Source organism: Jatropha curcas, chromosome 6, assembly GCF_041381405.1.
Source record: "Jatropha curcas cultivar XTBG-Jc1 chromosome 6, XTBG_Jcur_1.0, whole genome shotgun sequence".
NCBI classification, from domain to species: domain Eukaryota; kingdom Viridiplantae; phylum Streptophyta; class Magnoliopsida; order Malpighiales; family Euphorbiaceae; genus Jatropha; species Jatropha curcas.
In genome coordinates, this window is record NC_143156.1 from 1,765,592 (window position 1) to 1,779,628 (window position 14,037).

The window sequence follows — 14,037 nt, forward strand, 5'->3', positions numbered from 1 at the left end:
GCTCCTTTTGTGTTAGAACTTAAAAGATTTTAATTTTTAATGACATTTCTTTTTTGTATTAGCATTATCTCCTCTGAAACCACCAAGAGGAAAACCCTAGCCAGAGATTGAATAGAATGCAAAGGAGAACAAGGCAATGAAGCAGATGTAGAGAGAAAAATAAAGAAAGCAAATTTTAGGCAGAGAAAAAAAGTGCAGAGAGGAAAGATTCTAACCTTACTCTTTCTTTCTCTTCGAAATTCAGGTTGGCTGTCAAATTGATGATTTAAAATTTGAAAAGTATATTCAAATATCAGTTACATAAATTAAGCATTCTTGAACGCTCTATCAGTTGGCAGTGGAACTGCTATTCCTTCAAAATCATTGTACGACAACGACAAGCACTATTTACAAGAATGGGCTTGGGCTGATCTTTAGGATTTGTTTCATTATTGGGTCAACCCAAGTTTGTGTCTAATCCTTTATTGGGCCAACCGAAGCCCACGTAAGTTTGAGCCGGCTCTAAGCCCAAATTAAAATGCCTCCAGCTTGAGACTGCAAAGACTGAAACTAACTGTTTCGAGCTTCTGTAGTGTAAGGAATGGAAGCGGAGGTAGAGAAGAGGAAACCGATAGCTCTTTTCATGGCTTTTGGTACCAAAGGCGATGTTTATCCAATTGCAGTAAGTATTTAGCATAAAGCAAATGTATTTTCATTTGTTTTTTGAGATAATATGACGAGAATTAAGAGTTTAAAGTTTAAACTTAATGATAATTATAGCATTATGGTAGTTTCATAGATTCCTCTAATTCAACTTAGTTTAATTTTAAACATGTAATTTTTGGTGATTGATTGTTTAGGGAGCTTAATTATTGATTAACTTAGCACTTGGATTTCTAATTTGCACCTAGTTGATGTTTATTAATTATTGTCTTGAGTTTGCTCTGTGTGTATGTGTCAATCTTATGCCATTTGGATGTTATTTTGTGTGTATACACACACACACATATATATATATATAGATATATTGGTGGCTGGACAAAAATTTGATACTGAATCATGTTTTATTCAACTTCATCTGTTTAACTGAATATTTGAAACAAAGGCAAAGTTCTGAATTAATTTTTACCTAAAATTGGAGCCTTTTCTTTTCAGGCCATTGCTGCGGCTTTCGCTTTTGATCAGAAGCAATATCATGTGGTTCTAGTAACGCACTCAGCACATGAGGTTTGCATTATACTGCTCTTTAAGATTTCAACTTCTCTCCGGCATGTGTTTCAACCAATTACTTTCCTTCAACTCATCTTCAATTGATGCCTTTACTTTCTTATGAATGCACTCATGTTTTATTCAATCTTTCGTTCCATATATCCGCTACCTTACCATTCTCATTTCCTAGGCTTATTTTATATCGTGCTACTTTGCTAACTGATATTCAACCGCATTCTATAACTGGCTGTGTAGGATTTCTGTAGAATTTACTGTTCGCTAATAATGACTTTACACCTTCATATCACACCTTTATAGAAGCAGAATGAACTCAACTCACATTTATTTGACCATCTAGTAATTTTCATCGCAAATGTTTTATTCAGCTTTATTTTTTTTTTAAGTTGTCTATTTTTTTTTTTTTTTTTATAAGGCTTCCTTTTCCCTTTGATGTTGGAGAATATAACATTAGGTCAATAGCATTTTTTTTTTTTAAAATTTTTTATTGAAGAAAGTAAAAACAAGAAAATGCTCATGGCCATATATTCCCTCTCTCCTCTTTCTTGGAAATTTTGGGGCCCCGTGAATACAATGTCCTTCCTAATGGATGCTATTATTTCTTTACTGTTTTTGCAGAACTTAAGGCCTTATTTGGCAGACAGATATATTACTTTCCTTCCTATCAGATCACCACCTGTTCTTAGTATTCATGAGAATTATAATTCCACAGGTTGAAATTACTTTGTTCAATTGCCATGTTGTCTTTATATTATGTATGGGGACTATTGTGGAAAAAAAACTGACTTTATGAGTAGAGTCACTCTGTATTTTTGGAAAGTTTGATGTACAAGTTTTTTATAGGGACGCAAGAATCAGCCTTTTCACTTCAGAAAACGATTATCAGAAAAGAGCATAGACGAGAATGCCATTCTGCCATTGAAAGGATATTTGGAGATGGCCCAAGCATGAAGGGTGACTTTATTGTGATCAATTTTTTTGCATTGGTATGTCATGTTAAAAAGTTAATTTGTACATATTCTTTCAATAAGTTAACAGTATGGCCAAAATTTATATGGTTATCTCATTAGAAGGGTCACCTAATGAAGAAAATGTTTCTTTGCATACTGGGCAGGAAGGGTGGAGCCTTGCAGAACTTTTTCGTGTTCGTTGTGTGGTTGCTGCTCCTTATATTATTCCATACAGGTAGTGCAAAAATATTAGTTTATATACCTGATTTCTCTGATTTGTAACAATGGTCAACCGTAATGTTGTACCTCAAGGACTTAGCACACATGAGATCTCCAGTTTTTGTATTTACATGTCGATTAAATGAGTTATATGTGAATTTTGTGTGCTTGTGAAAGAAAGGGAACATATACATAGCTCTGAATACCTTCCAAAAAAGGACTAGATGTGGAATCTTTGGATGCATTTTCAGGTGTGTGTATGAGTTTGGAGTACTATATGGGCGACAAGAATTGGATTATATGTATATTTATATTTTTCCACCAGAGAAATGAAGAAAATTTTGTTGCTGGTACTTATCTTTTGAGACTAAAATTTTAACTGATAAACTTTTCTTGCTGTACTCACAGTGCACCCTCATCATTTGAGTGTCACTTCAAAAAAGAGTTTCCTCTTCTCTATGAATATCTCCAAGAAGCTCCAACTGATAAGGTGATTTTGACTTATAAAATTGGATTCTAAACACTGTCTGGATGATGTTTCTTAATGAAGCATTGTTAATAAGCAAAAAGTAATTCCTAATTATTACATATATTTCTTCCCCTGTAATATTCAGATTGGTTTATGATGTATGGGTTGTTTACTAATTTTTTGACCCTTGCATGAGCATAGGTTTGCTGGAAAGATGTGATCCATTGGATGTGGCCACTTTTTATGGAAAATTGGGGATCGTGGAGAAGTGATGAGTTGAATCTTAGTCCTATCCCTTTTACAGTTGGTGCTTTTGAAGATAGAATTTTGTTGTTGCTTGGACTCAATTATTCCTAGAACATTGGCCAACCAATACATTTGTTATTTTGATGCTAGAGTTCATGCCTGAAATTATTAAACGCCTTGTTCCCTGCATGTAGGATCCTGTAACAGGCCTTCCCACTTGGCATGATTGGCCACCATCTCCACTTCTCTTGTAAGTTATGTTCTCTAAACATAGAATGCTGCACAGTTATTGTCTTACATGAGCTAGAAGATAAAGGAATCTGTTCATAGGCTTGAAATTCCATTTGAAAATAGAAAATGGAATGTGCCAAGTTGACCTTAGAGTGCATGATGATAACCATCTGGGGTACTTCATTCTACTGGTAACAAAGAATAAGAAGTGATATGAACTCAAAGAAATATATTGAATGAGAATCCTTTAAGACCACTCTCCATAAATAAACATAGTTGTTAATGGAGTTGAATTTTACCAAATTTTGAGGGGTCGGTATCAATTTATGACTAATTGCTCCATATATAGTCCTTCTAACCACGTTTTCTTCAATAATCAGAGCCAATCCCAATTGATCTCTTCATAAGCATTATCTACTCTCTCTCTCTCTCTCTCTATGTGCTTCTTCTTCTTCTTCTTCTTCTTCTTCTTCTTCTGCTTCTTCTCTTTCTCTTTGTCTAACTGTCTCTCTTTTGCTTGCTAACTCAAAATAAAAAGGTTTAGATGTTTATATGTATTTCTAGTTATTGAATAACGTTGTTGAGATATAATTTTAGTCAATTTTTATGTAACAGGTATGGGTTCAGCAAAGAAATTGTTGAATGCCCAGGTAACTTTGTTTTTTCTCAACTTGTGCACTTCTTTATTATGCTTCAAGCCATGAGATTGAGATGTATATTTTTCCCTTCTATCTTCTTCTCTTTCTTGTGATCAAAAGGCTGAAGACCTGGCAAGAGTTTTATGATTCACTGATCATGTTAGTCATAATGCAATGAAACTACCAAGGGTAGCTCATAATTATAATAATTCTCTTACAGTTTTTCTGTTTAACTTACTATCTTTCAAGACAGTGCTTTCTATTTTCTGCTAGTTCTTCTTTTTTTAACTCTGTGAAAAGACTTTGTATGTTAGGGCCTTGATCTTATCACATCATACAAATCTTGATTTACTTCCTTTTCCAGTTTCTGTTTGGTCTTTCAAGGATCTTACTTAATTGCAGACTATATATCAGGATGCACCCTTTATACTTTTTAGCACATTTTAATAATTTTGTCATCTATAAATGAGGCGATCAAAGATTCCTAAGTAAAGTTCTTGCTCGTGCATCTACATATACAGATTATTGGCCATCAAAAGCTTGTGTTTGTGGGTTTTGGTTCCTCCCTATTGAATGGCAGTTTTCATGTAAGAAATGTCTACAAATTTCAGCACTTCCATCTCCTGGGAGTAATAGAACAAAAGTTGAGATATGTGCAGCTCATGTAAAGTTACAACTCTTTTTGGGGACATCAGTGCCACCTGTTTTTATAGGACTAAGTTCTGCTGGAAGGCAGGTTCCTTGCTTTCTTGGTATTTTTCTGAAAAACTATCCACTGATATCCGATTAGAAGGTACAAAAAAAAAAAAACACACTTGTGTTTGAGTGGACTTATCTCTTGAGCAATGTTTCTCTTTGATTTTGCAGCATGGGTTTTTTGGAGCACCCTGAAGCATTCCTCGGGGTTATTCAAACTGTCCTGGAGATCACAAATTTCAGATTTATCCTGTTTACTTCTGGCTATGAGCCTTTAGATGAAGCAATTCGAGTTGTTGCAACTGAATCTTTGTATTTAGATCAACAGCAGTACAGTGAAGAGGGGGTTTGTCTCTTTGATGGCCGTCTCTTCTGCTTTCCTAGGTGAGCTTTCATGATATTTTAGTTGCTAAGTTGACTGAAGAAGATTCATAGTTGATCAGGAGAAAATAGTGAAAAGATAACTGCATTTTTGCAATTTTGTTGAGATTGTAGCAGTCAAATACACGTACTACTTTCAGAAGCATACTTAGAGAATGATAAATTATATTAACACTTGCTCATTCTTTTTTGTGATGCTATTTTATGATGCACTCTTTAAAGTTCACTTACGTGGCTAGTACTGATGTGTAATCAGATACTAAGAGACAGAAAGACCAATAATTAAGTTAATAGTGCATTCATACATTGTTGCTGCATAAACCTTCCAGATCATGTCACTCTATTAGTTTCATATTCTTATGAAAGTCACTGTAGGTTACAGTCTGTAAGGACTATGGCTCTTCTGACAAAAGTGCAAAGTATGGGGTTCGGACATAACCTTGGTAACATATGACTCTAAAATGATAAAATATCAAATCCAAGAAAATATGATAATTGTTATCTTTTCTTCCTATTAAAATTAGAAGGCCCGAAGGGAAAACTTCTGATGCACCCAGGAAGACTTGGTTGCAATAGTAACATATTAAAGATTCTTAGGCTTTCATAGCAGATTCCAGATTCAGCTAGTATAAAAATACCTCTTTTGGCGTCCTGCTCGTGAAAAATGTCAGGTCTTAAAATACATTTCCATATCAAAATTTAATGTTGCATTACATTACTTGATTCATCCTGTAAAATAAAACCGTATAACCATATAGAAATGAAAATCTTCAACGAGCACCATATATGGACTCAACGGAGTAGAAAACCTGCGCTGCCAAAACCAATTATAAGGTGGAAATAACTGAAAACATTTTTTTTTTCTCCATAGCTGCATGATTGTGGTAATATTATTTGTCTTTGTAAATTGATGTCTTCTATGTGTTAAACAGTATGGTACCATACAGTTGGCTGTTTCAAAGATGTCTGGCTGCCGTTCATCATGGGGGCAGGTGAATATTCTATTTTGTTTCATTTTGACATTATTATATGTACACCATGCAGCATAGCTAATTATTTCCTTCGTCTTCAATGGTAAATCAGTGGATCCACTGCTGCAGCATTATATGCCGGAATTCCACAGGTTTGTTGTAAGCTAAAACTCATTTTACTTTATCTTCATCATTCTACATCCATCGAACATGTGAACTTTTTTTTTTTTTTCAAAATTTTGCATTGTGTTTCAAAATTAGCAAGTTAGGCAACTTATTCAGGACTTCAATGGCAGGTGTTATGCCCATTTATGTTGGATCAATTTTATTGGGCTGAGCGAATGCATTGGCTTGGAGTTGCCCCAGAACCATTGAAAAGAAACCATTTGGTTCCCGACAAAATGGATGATTTGAGAATCAGGATAGCTGCAAATGTTCTATCAAGAGCCATAGCTTATGCATTGTCTCCCGAAGTTAAAACACGTGCTCTAGAAATTGCTGAAAGAATCTCCCCCGAGGTAATGTCTATTTTTGAATGAAGTAGTTAATTAGTGCTTAAAAGATGACATCTTGGGTTATTTTATGCAATAATTCATTAATTGTTCTCATCCTTGCTTTGAATATTGTTGGTTTATATGTAATATAAAACTCGAACAATCCAATGCTAACATCCATATTTTGTTCGAACTTGCAGGATGGAGTCATGGAAGCTGTGAAGATTCTTAAGCAACAGATTGATTGCTCAAATTAGATACTCATCGGACTTTCGAAGATAACCCTATTTCTGTAAAAGGAAACATTGATGAACATGTGCCTAATGAAATCCAATTAAGAGACAATGTTATAAATTACAACAAAATGCACTGTACGATTGACAAGTGTTTGCTTCTTCCTGCCTTCCCTACAACCTTGGAACCTCATAGTCAAATATTCAAATATCCCCTACTTTGTCCCAGTTCTGTTAGCCATCTCTTGAACTATTGACAGTCACAGATCTGTTCACTAGTTGCTTAAATATAAGCATAAAAATAAAAACTGAACCCAATAAGGTGTTGGTTTGGGTGGTAAGTGAACTCAATTTCCGTAAAGGTGAGAGTACAAGTTCAAATCCCGGGAAACAAACTTTGCTGAGAGTGCTAAAAACTTACATCTTCTTGATCAAACTGAGTACTGCCTCTGAATTATCCCAACGTCAAGTCCCTTGAGTTTCACTTTTGATTCAACTTGACCCTTGAGTGTATGAAGCTCCCTTAGCCTAGTAGCCAAAAAGAGCACATCAGTTAGAACTGTTCATTGAAATAGCTAGCCCACACTCAAGCCAAGCTTGTTTGCATCAAAGTTACAATGGGTTTGAAAATACATGCTCAAATTCAAAAAAATGTTTTTCCAAATTGTCTTTCTGAATATCAAAAAATAAACTAAGTTCCTCAGGAAGCCACGAAAGAAAAAGAAAAAGAAATATGAAATTTTATTTTCAAGAAATGCCCTCCTCCAATTATATAATTACCTACCTAGCTGTTTCTGCACGCTTCTTGCCCCTCTCAAGAATCTCAGACAACTCATTATAATTCTCATCTTCAAATAACATTGCAACTTCATGAGGCTGCAAGCCATCAAGTGTACGTTGAGCAATTTCTATGCGTTCAAGAACTGATATTTTCTGTTGTTTTCTTGGAAATCTAGAAAACAACACACCAATTGCAAATATTACAGGCCAAACTGATATTTTGATAGGATTAGCAGACAAAAGGACATAAACAATAGTTGCAAAAACAAACTGGAAAATAGCACAAACTAATCCAACAACATCAGCAAATGTTCCTAAAGGCTTGAAGCTTGGATATGGAGAGTAAAACCAGGGTTTAAGGCCTCTAATCATCCATCTAACCCTTTCTTTTTTACCTAATCGAACAAGATCAAGAATGGAGACCAGCATGATTGCTGAAGACATAATCATGCTAATTAGTGCATATCTAGGCTTATGCTCTGCTGATAACTGATCAAGAACAGCTGATGGAAGCTCCAAAACAAGATTTGTGATGATAAAAATCCTTTCTACTGTTATATTCTGTTCAGAAAAATTAAGAACTGGTAGTTGTAGCAAGAAATTAGATGGTCTAATTTGAAAAAAAAAATTGAAACTTTAAAAAAGTAAATTACCCTTTGATTGAAGCCATTTCCCCTATTTTGTCTCTCTTCAGTTTCCATTGTCTTATTTCAAAAGAGATGATTTTGTTGGTAGAAAACAAAACAAACAAATATTTTTGCAGTTGACTAATTGTTTCCTTTTGTACCCTTTTCATTAATTCAAGCCACTAGCAGTGGACCCTACAGGAGAGCAAATCTCAAATTTAGCCCTATATTATTTTATTTTTTTTAACCCTTATAGAATGTCACCTAAAACGAGTCTTGCCATTTGAGCCATTTCGTTAAAACGAGTCTTGCCATTGCAAATGGCTAGCAAGTAGCAACATTTAAGCTGTGTTTTTTATCCGCAATAAAATGTAAGGTCTTTTTAGTAAATGTTGACAAATGAATTATGGCCCGATCAAATGAAGGTTGTCCTGCTGTGCTGTGCCCCGCCAAATGGGATCCACACAATTTGAAAAGATAAAAAAAAAAAAAAGGACACATTTTTTTTTTTCTTTCAAAGATTGGCATGCCAACAATTCAAAGATTGACATGCCATTTGACAAAACGGAAAGCCGTGCATTAGTAATGCACGTCTCCCTCAAATGCTCTCTCATAATCTGTCTATAAATAGAGACAGAGGCAGAACACACAATGCATATAGCAGAAGAAAAAAAAAATGTAGAGAGAGAGTTTATCTAGTTTTAGGAAGGGTTTCTTAAAACTTGGGGAGAGAAAAATAGTGAAAAAATTATTATGGGGTGTTTTTGAGAAACACTTTGTGTGCCACTATCTTTTGTATTACTCTCTTTGTGTACCTACTATTTTTAATAGTGGAAGAATGATTCGGAGTTTATCTCGTGGACGTAGCTCTAATCAGTTGAAGGTGAGCCACGTAAATTTCTGTGTCACAAGTTTATTTTTCGCTGCGTTAATTTCTCTTAATTGGTTGAAAGGGTCCAACGAATGATATCAGAGCTGATACCCAATAACCGGTATAAGAGCTGACGCATAACAAGTCCAAGTCAAAGCCTTTCATCGACGATTCAAAATGCACTGCCTCGAAGCAGCTCCTCTAACCTCATAACCAAAAAAGAGCATAGCAATTAAGATACAATTATGAAAGCCCATTGATGAAATTTTGCAAGCCCTCAAAGAGAAAAGCCCAACACTCACAAATTGAAGGCCCAAGATGATGATGAAGCCCATGAGTCCAAAATTCTATCAATGTATATGATGTAAATGATACAAATATCATGATTGTTTAACAGCAGGTATAACAGTTAACATGCAATAATGATAAACATCATGGTGAGAGCATTACGAAGGACAAACTATCAATCGACAAAATTGAAATTAGTCAATTTTCTCATTTGGCCTAACTAAAAAAATTAGTCAATTTTCAGTATTGGACTAATTTAATTAATTAAACGTGGAGAACTGAAATTGCGTCTATCGTATGGTAGAAAATTTGATTTAGCTTGTTGAAAGAGGTGCCCATACTCTACAAAGTCCAAATTATTAATTAAAAAAGGAACTTAGGTGGGTTGTTAAGCTTAATTAGTGGAATGAAAAGTTATAGCAGTTGGAATTAGTAGCATAGAAGATTACATTTTTCAACTGCTTCATTTCTTGAATTACATTAAGTATAGCAACAATGGGTTCCTTTTCAATGTTTTGCTTCAGAAAACACGTTTATTTAACATTTTGGGAACTACTTTTAAAATTTAATATTCTTCTATCACTCTCGTGAAATTCAAATTTTATACATTCATATGCGTGATTTAACGGTAAATATGTCCATTAGGTGATGGTATGATTGATCTTTCTATTTCTATAAGGAATGAGAAGTTTCAAGTACTCTCGAAAGCTTCCTATGAGTTATGTACCAACAAAAAAAAAAAAAAAAAATCAAAACTTGTTAATTTTCTGATGTAACAAATACTCAAGGAAAAGAAAAGTACTTACAAAGTATGTGAGTTATTAAATTTAAAATTATATTGAAATAAGTACAATTATTAATAATATATGTAAAATTTTAAATATAAAATAGTTGAGAAGTTGTTTTCTATATAAATGAGAACACTTTAACTGCCACATCCAACTATATGCTACACCTCTTAGTGTGAAGAGGATATGAGTGTCACATGGACAGAAACTTGATATTAGTTTTGAAACTTTTATAGAAATGAGATGGGCATGATTTACCAATTGGTGCAATATAGAGAAACCTACCCATTTCTATACCTTAATTAGCAAATGAACTCAAAAAAAAAAAAAAAATCATATATTGGCATTTTAATATTTATTTATGAGAAAATATTCAAAACCTATATAATAGGAAATATAATGATTTCTTACTAAAATATAAAAGAATGTCCCTAGTCTAGAAAGAGATCATTTGAATCTTCCCCTAAAGACACAAAAAAGGAAAAAGAAACATAGATTTAGTCAAAATATTAAATCTCAACTACTTTTTTATAAATTAAAAATAAATTAGGAATATAAACTGTGGTTTGATTGATCTTCTCATTTATAGGAGAAACGAGAGATTTTGAATTTGAATCTTATCGGCTATAATAATTTTCATCAATTTAGTAGAAGAAGGAAAAAGTATTCATGTTATTATATAGTTCGTATTGTTATTTCAATTTATTAAACTTCTTATTAAATAAATAAAAATGAAATATGAAAAAAAAAAAAAAAGACTAATTGAAATCTTTTCTGAAACTACCCAATATTGTCCATGTCCATTATTGTCAGACACACATAATGAGAGTACTGACCAAACCCATTAATCTTTATGTCTATATCTTTCAATAACAAAGACCCCACCACCATCACTTCAACAACCCCATTAAAAAGCCCTACAATTCTCTTCTCTCCCTCACTAAACACTGTCTCACTTGCAAAACTCTACATCTCCATCTCTTTAGTTGGAAAATTTTGTTCTGTTAGATTGTGAAGAAAATGGAAAAGGGAAGAGGCAGTGCAATGTTGGGAATGGTCTTGGTTTCCATTTTGGCGGTTCAATTAGAGATGGCTAATGCTGCAATTTATATTGTTGGAGGCTCTAATGGTTGGACTTTTAATGTTGCTGGCTGGCCTAAAGGAAAAAGCTTTAAGGCTGGTGATGTACTTGGTATGTCTAATTTGCTATATTCTTCTCTTACTTCCCTTGTCAATTAATCTTAATTACCCTTGTCAAGTCAATTCCTCTTGTTTTGTTTCCAAGATTAAAAGAATCATTTCAATGGCATGAGTCCTCTCTCTCTCTCTCTCTCTCTCTATATATATATATATATATATTGATTATTGACAGTTTTCTGTTTAAAATTGTAGTATTCAACTATGCTCAAGCAGCCCACAATGTGGTAGCAGTGAACAAAGCAGGATACACATCTTGCAATCCACCCAAGGGAGCTAAAACTTACACTTCAGGCAAGGACAGAATTAAGCTTGTGAAGGGACAAAACTTCTTCATCTGCAGTTTTCCTGGCCATTGTCAAGGTGGAATGAAAATTGCAGTCACTGCCATGTAATTTGTGACCTTGGATTTTGTGTTTTCTATCTCCTATGTAATTTTAGGCTTTCATGTTTAATAGGTCACTAAACTGTCTGTGTTACTTTATTTTTGTGTACGTTGGCCTGTGGTGGTTGGCTAGCCAGCCTTACAAATAAAATTAGCTCCTTATCTAGTACTATAAAGTATTATTTATTTTTGCCTCATAAATAAATTAACTTGTAAAGGAATTTAAATATGGTAAATAGAATATGTTAATTAATTCCCTCGATATGTAAAGTGTAAAAATTTTTTTATAATCTGAATAAGTGCGTTTATCTCATTGTTATGAGAATTAAGTGGGTTTATTAGCTAACCAATATATAGTTAGTAATAATTACTTTGAAGAAATAAAAAATAAAAACAAAATGGCAAAAAATTATTTCAATTTGTTAAGGAAAAATGGCAAATGCAAATATTTCTTTCTTCATTTCTTTTATGACCTGATCAAAATTTAAAAACTTTCCTTATAAATCATAGAATTAATATTAATTCTCCAAAATATTTATCTTCAGATGTCTATAAATGGCAGTGGCAAGCAAGCATAATGCTTTCAGGAATCCAAAGCCTAGCTGAACTATAAGTGCCAATTGTATACTGTGAAGCAAGTAGAAACATGATGATTTCAAACTTTTCTTTAAACATGCCAAAGCCAACATATATATCATTACACACACAAAGTAAAAGTTTTAAAAGAGAGAGGTGCAAAAAAGGGAAACAAAAACATGGAATATATGGATTTGCTTTTTTACTTGGTTGACTTGCACATTTTTGTACAGCAATCACAAAAGTTTTTTTGCAACTATCAATCTCTTGTCCTATATATCTTCTCATAATTTTGAAATCTCTATCACAGATTCTTTCCTGATAGCAATATGATTTTGTCTCATCTGTTGATAAAGCTGAGATTATCTAAATATAAAAAGTTGAATTTGAATTTTTAGTTAATTAACCTTACTAGCTAAAAAGGAAAAAAAAAAGAAAAAAGAAAAAACTGTCGATAATCTTTAGTCCTAATCTTTTCTAATTATATTATAAAGATTCAAGTATAAGCATGCATGGTGGTTTTATTTGTGTTTGTGTTTGTGTTTGTGTCTGTGTCTATATATATATATATATATATATACATACAAGAAAAAGACCATATATACAACATTTACCTGAAAACTGTATAAACTCAAGTTTTCTTTCATGCTTTGATAAGGTCAAGCAATGATGCAAGAAAAAGAGAGAGAGAGAAATCTTGATAGTTTTGTGTATGAATGTGTGTATAAACACATAGACACACACACACAGAGAGCATGTAGCTTCAATAATAATTTTCTGACAGAAGGGTTTGAAATAATTAATCTTGTAAGGGTTTCTCATGGGAGAAATTTACACAGCCAGTTTGACATGCTGGCCACCTCCAAGAATTATATCAAGTGGAAAGTAAAAACCTCTTAAAAGGAGGTGGACAGAATGCCAAAATGGCTCTGCAACAAAGCCCTGAGAAACAAACCCTAAGAGAGATATCTGAAGCTTGAAGAAGAGGCAGATAAGTTTAGTTTACTAAGGACAAAGAGGTTAATGTTGAAATTGGAGAACCTTTAAAAGGCTTTTGAAACAGAAAAAGAGCAACTTTATGTAGAGAGAGGGGATGCATATGCATGAGCGTGCATGGTGTTTGTACGACTAGTTAGATAAATATTTTTGGTGGGCGTCACTTTTCATAATTAGGTCACTTTTATTGTAACTCTGTATACATTAATCACTTGTTTTGATTTAGGTTTGTAAATTGAAGACAAGGTTACCCATATTTATGGTTGAATATAAAATCAAAATTTAAAAAAAGTTCTTTTTTTGAGTGGATGTGTTAGTTCGAATCCTCTTGATTACAAAAGTTCTCATCAGTCATGTAAGTTAAAAAAATTTTCATCAATTTAACAAGTCAAAAAGAGAGTTTTCCTATTGTGTAGCTCATCATGTCATTTCGGCTCAACTGAGCCTCCTAATGAATAAGAAAAAAGTTCAATCTTCTTTTACATATGTTTTTCCTCTTAAATTAAAGATGAGATTCAGTATAAGGGACAGAGGGAGAATATAGGATCGAAGAACTCGAAGTCTAGCCACTATGAAAGTGATAGGAGAGCCATACCATTGAACTTTGACCTAATCCTCAAAATATTTTCAATAATAGCGACTCCAAGATTTTAAACCCAAATATTGCAGTAAAAGCTAAGATTTTGTTGCTTAGCTTTATGCTTGGTTGGAAGGAAATGACTTTTAGTTGACTATTTTGAGGGTAATGAACAATGAAACCTAATTATAAAATTGATGACTTGCATATTCAATTGGA

At 33.4% G+C, this 14,037-nt stretch overlaps 3 protein-coding genes across 5 annotated transcripts; 2 read left to right on the plus strand and 1 right to left on the minus strand.

Moving 5' to 3' along the window:
• Positions 1-331: 331 nt before the first annotated feature.
• On the plus strand, positions 332-6,885 carry LOC105633383 (UDP-Glycosyltransferase superfamily protein). 2 transcript variants are annotated; one of them, XM_020679013.3, is made up of 16 exons: positions 332-484; positions 573-661; positions 1,135-1,206; positions 1,825-1,918; positions 2,050-2,192; positions 2,321-2,391; positions 2,784-2,865; positions 3,046-3,147; positions 3,285-3,340; positions 3,937-3,971; positions 4,481-4,691; positions 4,827-5,039; positions 5,969-6,028; positions 6,120-6,159; positions 6,304-6,525; positions 6,702-6,885. In XM_020679013.3, the coding sequence occupies exons 2-16, from the start codon at positions 581-583 to the stop codon at positions 6,756-6,758; spliced, it is 1,539 nt and encodes a 512-aa protein (XP_020534672.1). In that variant the 5' UTR covers positions 332-484; positions 573-580; the 3' UTR covers positions 6,759-6,885. The 2 variants fall into 2 exon arrangements, with proteins under 2 accessions (XP_020534672.1, XP_089578904.1); XM_089722778.1 differs by lacking the exon at positions 332-484 and having other exon boundaries at positions 516-661.
• LOC105633384 (plasma membrane ATPase 4) lies at positions 6,826-8,268 on the minus strand. 2 transcript variants are annotated; one of them, XM_012215975.4, is made up of 3 exons: positions 8,168-8,268; positions 7,519-8,075; positions 6,826-7,262 (listed from the first exon to the last, which is right to left on the minus strand). In XM_012215975.4, the coding sequence occupies exons 1-3, from the start codon at positions 8,213-8,215 to the stop codon at positions 7,166-7,168; spliced, it is 702 nt and encodes a 233-aa protein (XP_012071365.1). In that variant the 5' UTR covers positions 8,216-8,268; the 3' UTR covers positions 6,826-7,165. The 2 variants fall into 2 exon arrangements, with proteins under 2 accessions (XP_012071365.1, XP_012071366.1); XM_012215976.4 differs by having other exon boundaries at positions 7,519-7,686; positions 8,168-8,266.
• Positions 8,269-11,005: 2,737 nt separating this feature from the next.
• Positions 11,006-11,845, plus strand: LOC105633382 (basic blue protein). The gene is made up of 2 exons (XM_012215972.3): positions 11,006-11,279; positions 11,480-11,845. Exons 1-2 carry the CDS (start codon positions 11,108-11,110, stop codon positions 11,677-11,679), a joined length of 372 nt encoding a protein of 123 aa, XP_012071362.1. The 5' UTR covers positions 11,006-11,107; the 3' UTR covers positions 11,680-11,845.
• The last annotated feature ends 2,192 nt before the right edge of the window (positions 11,846-14,037 follow it).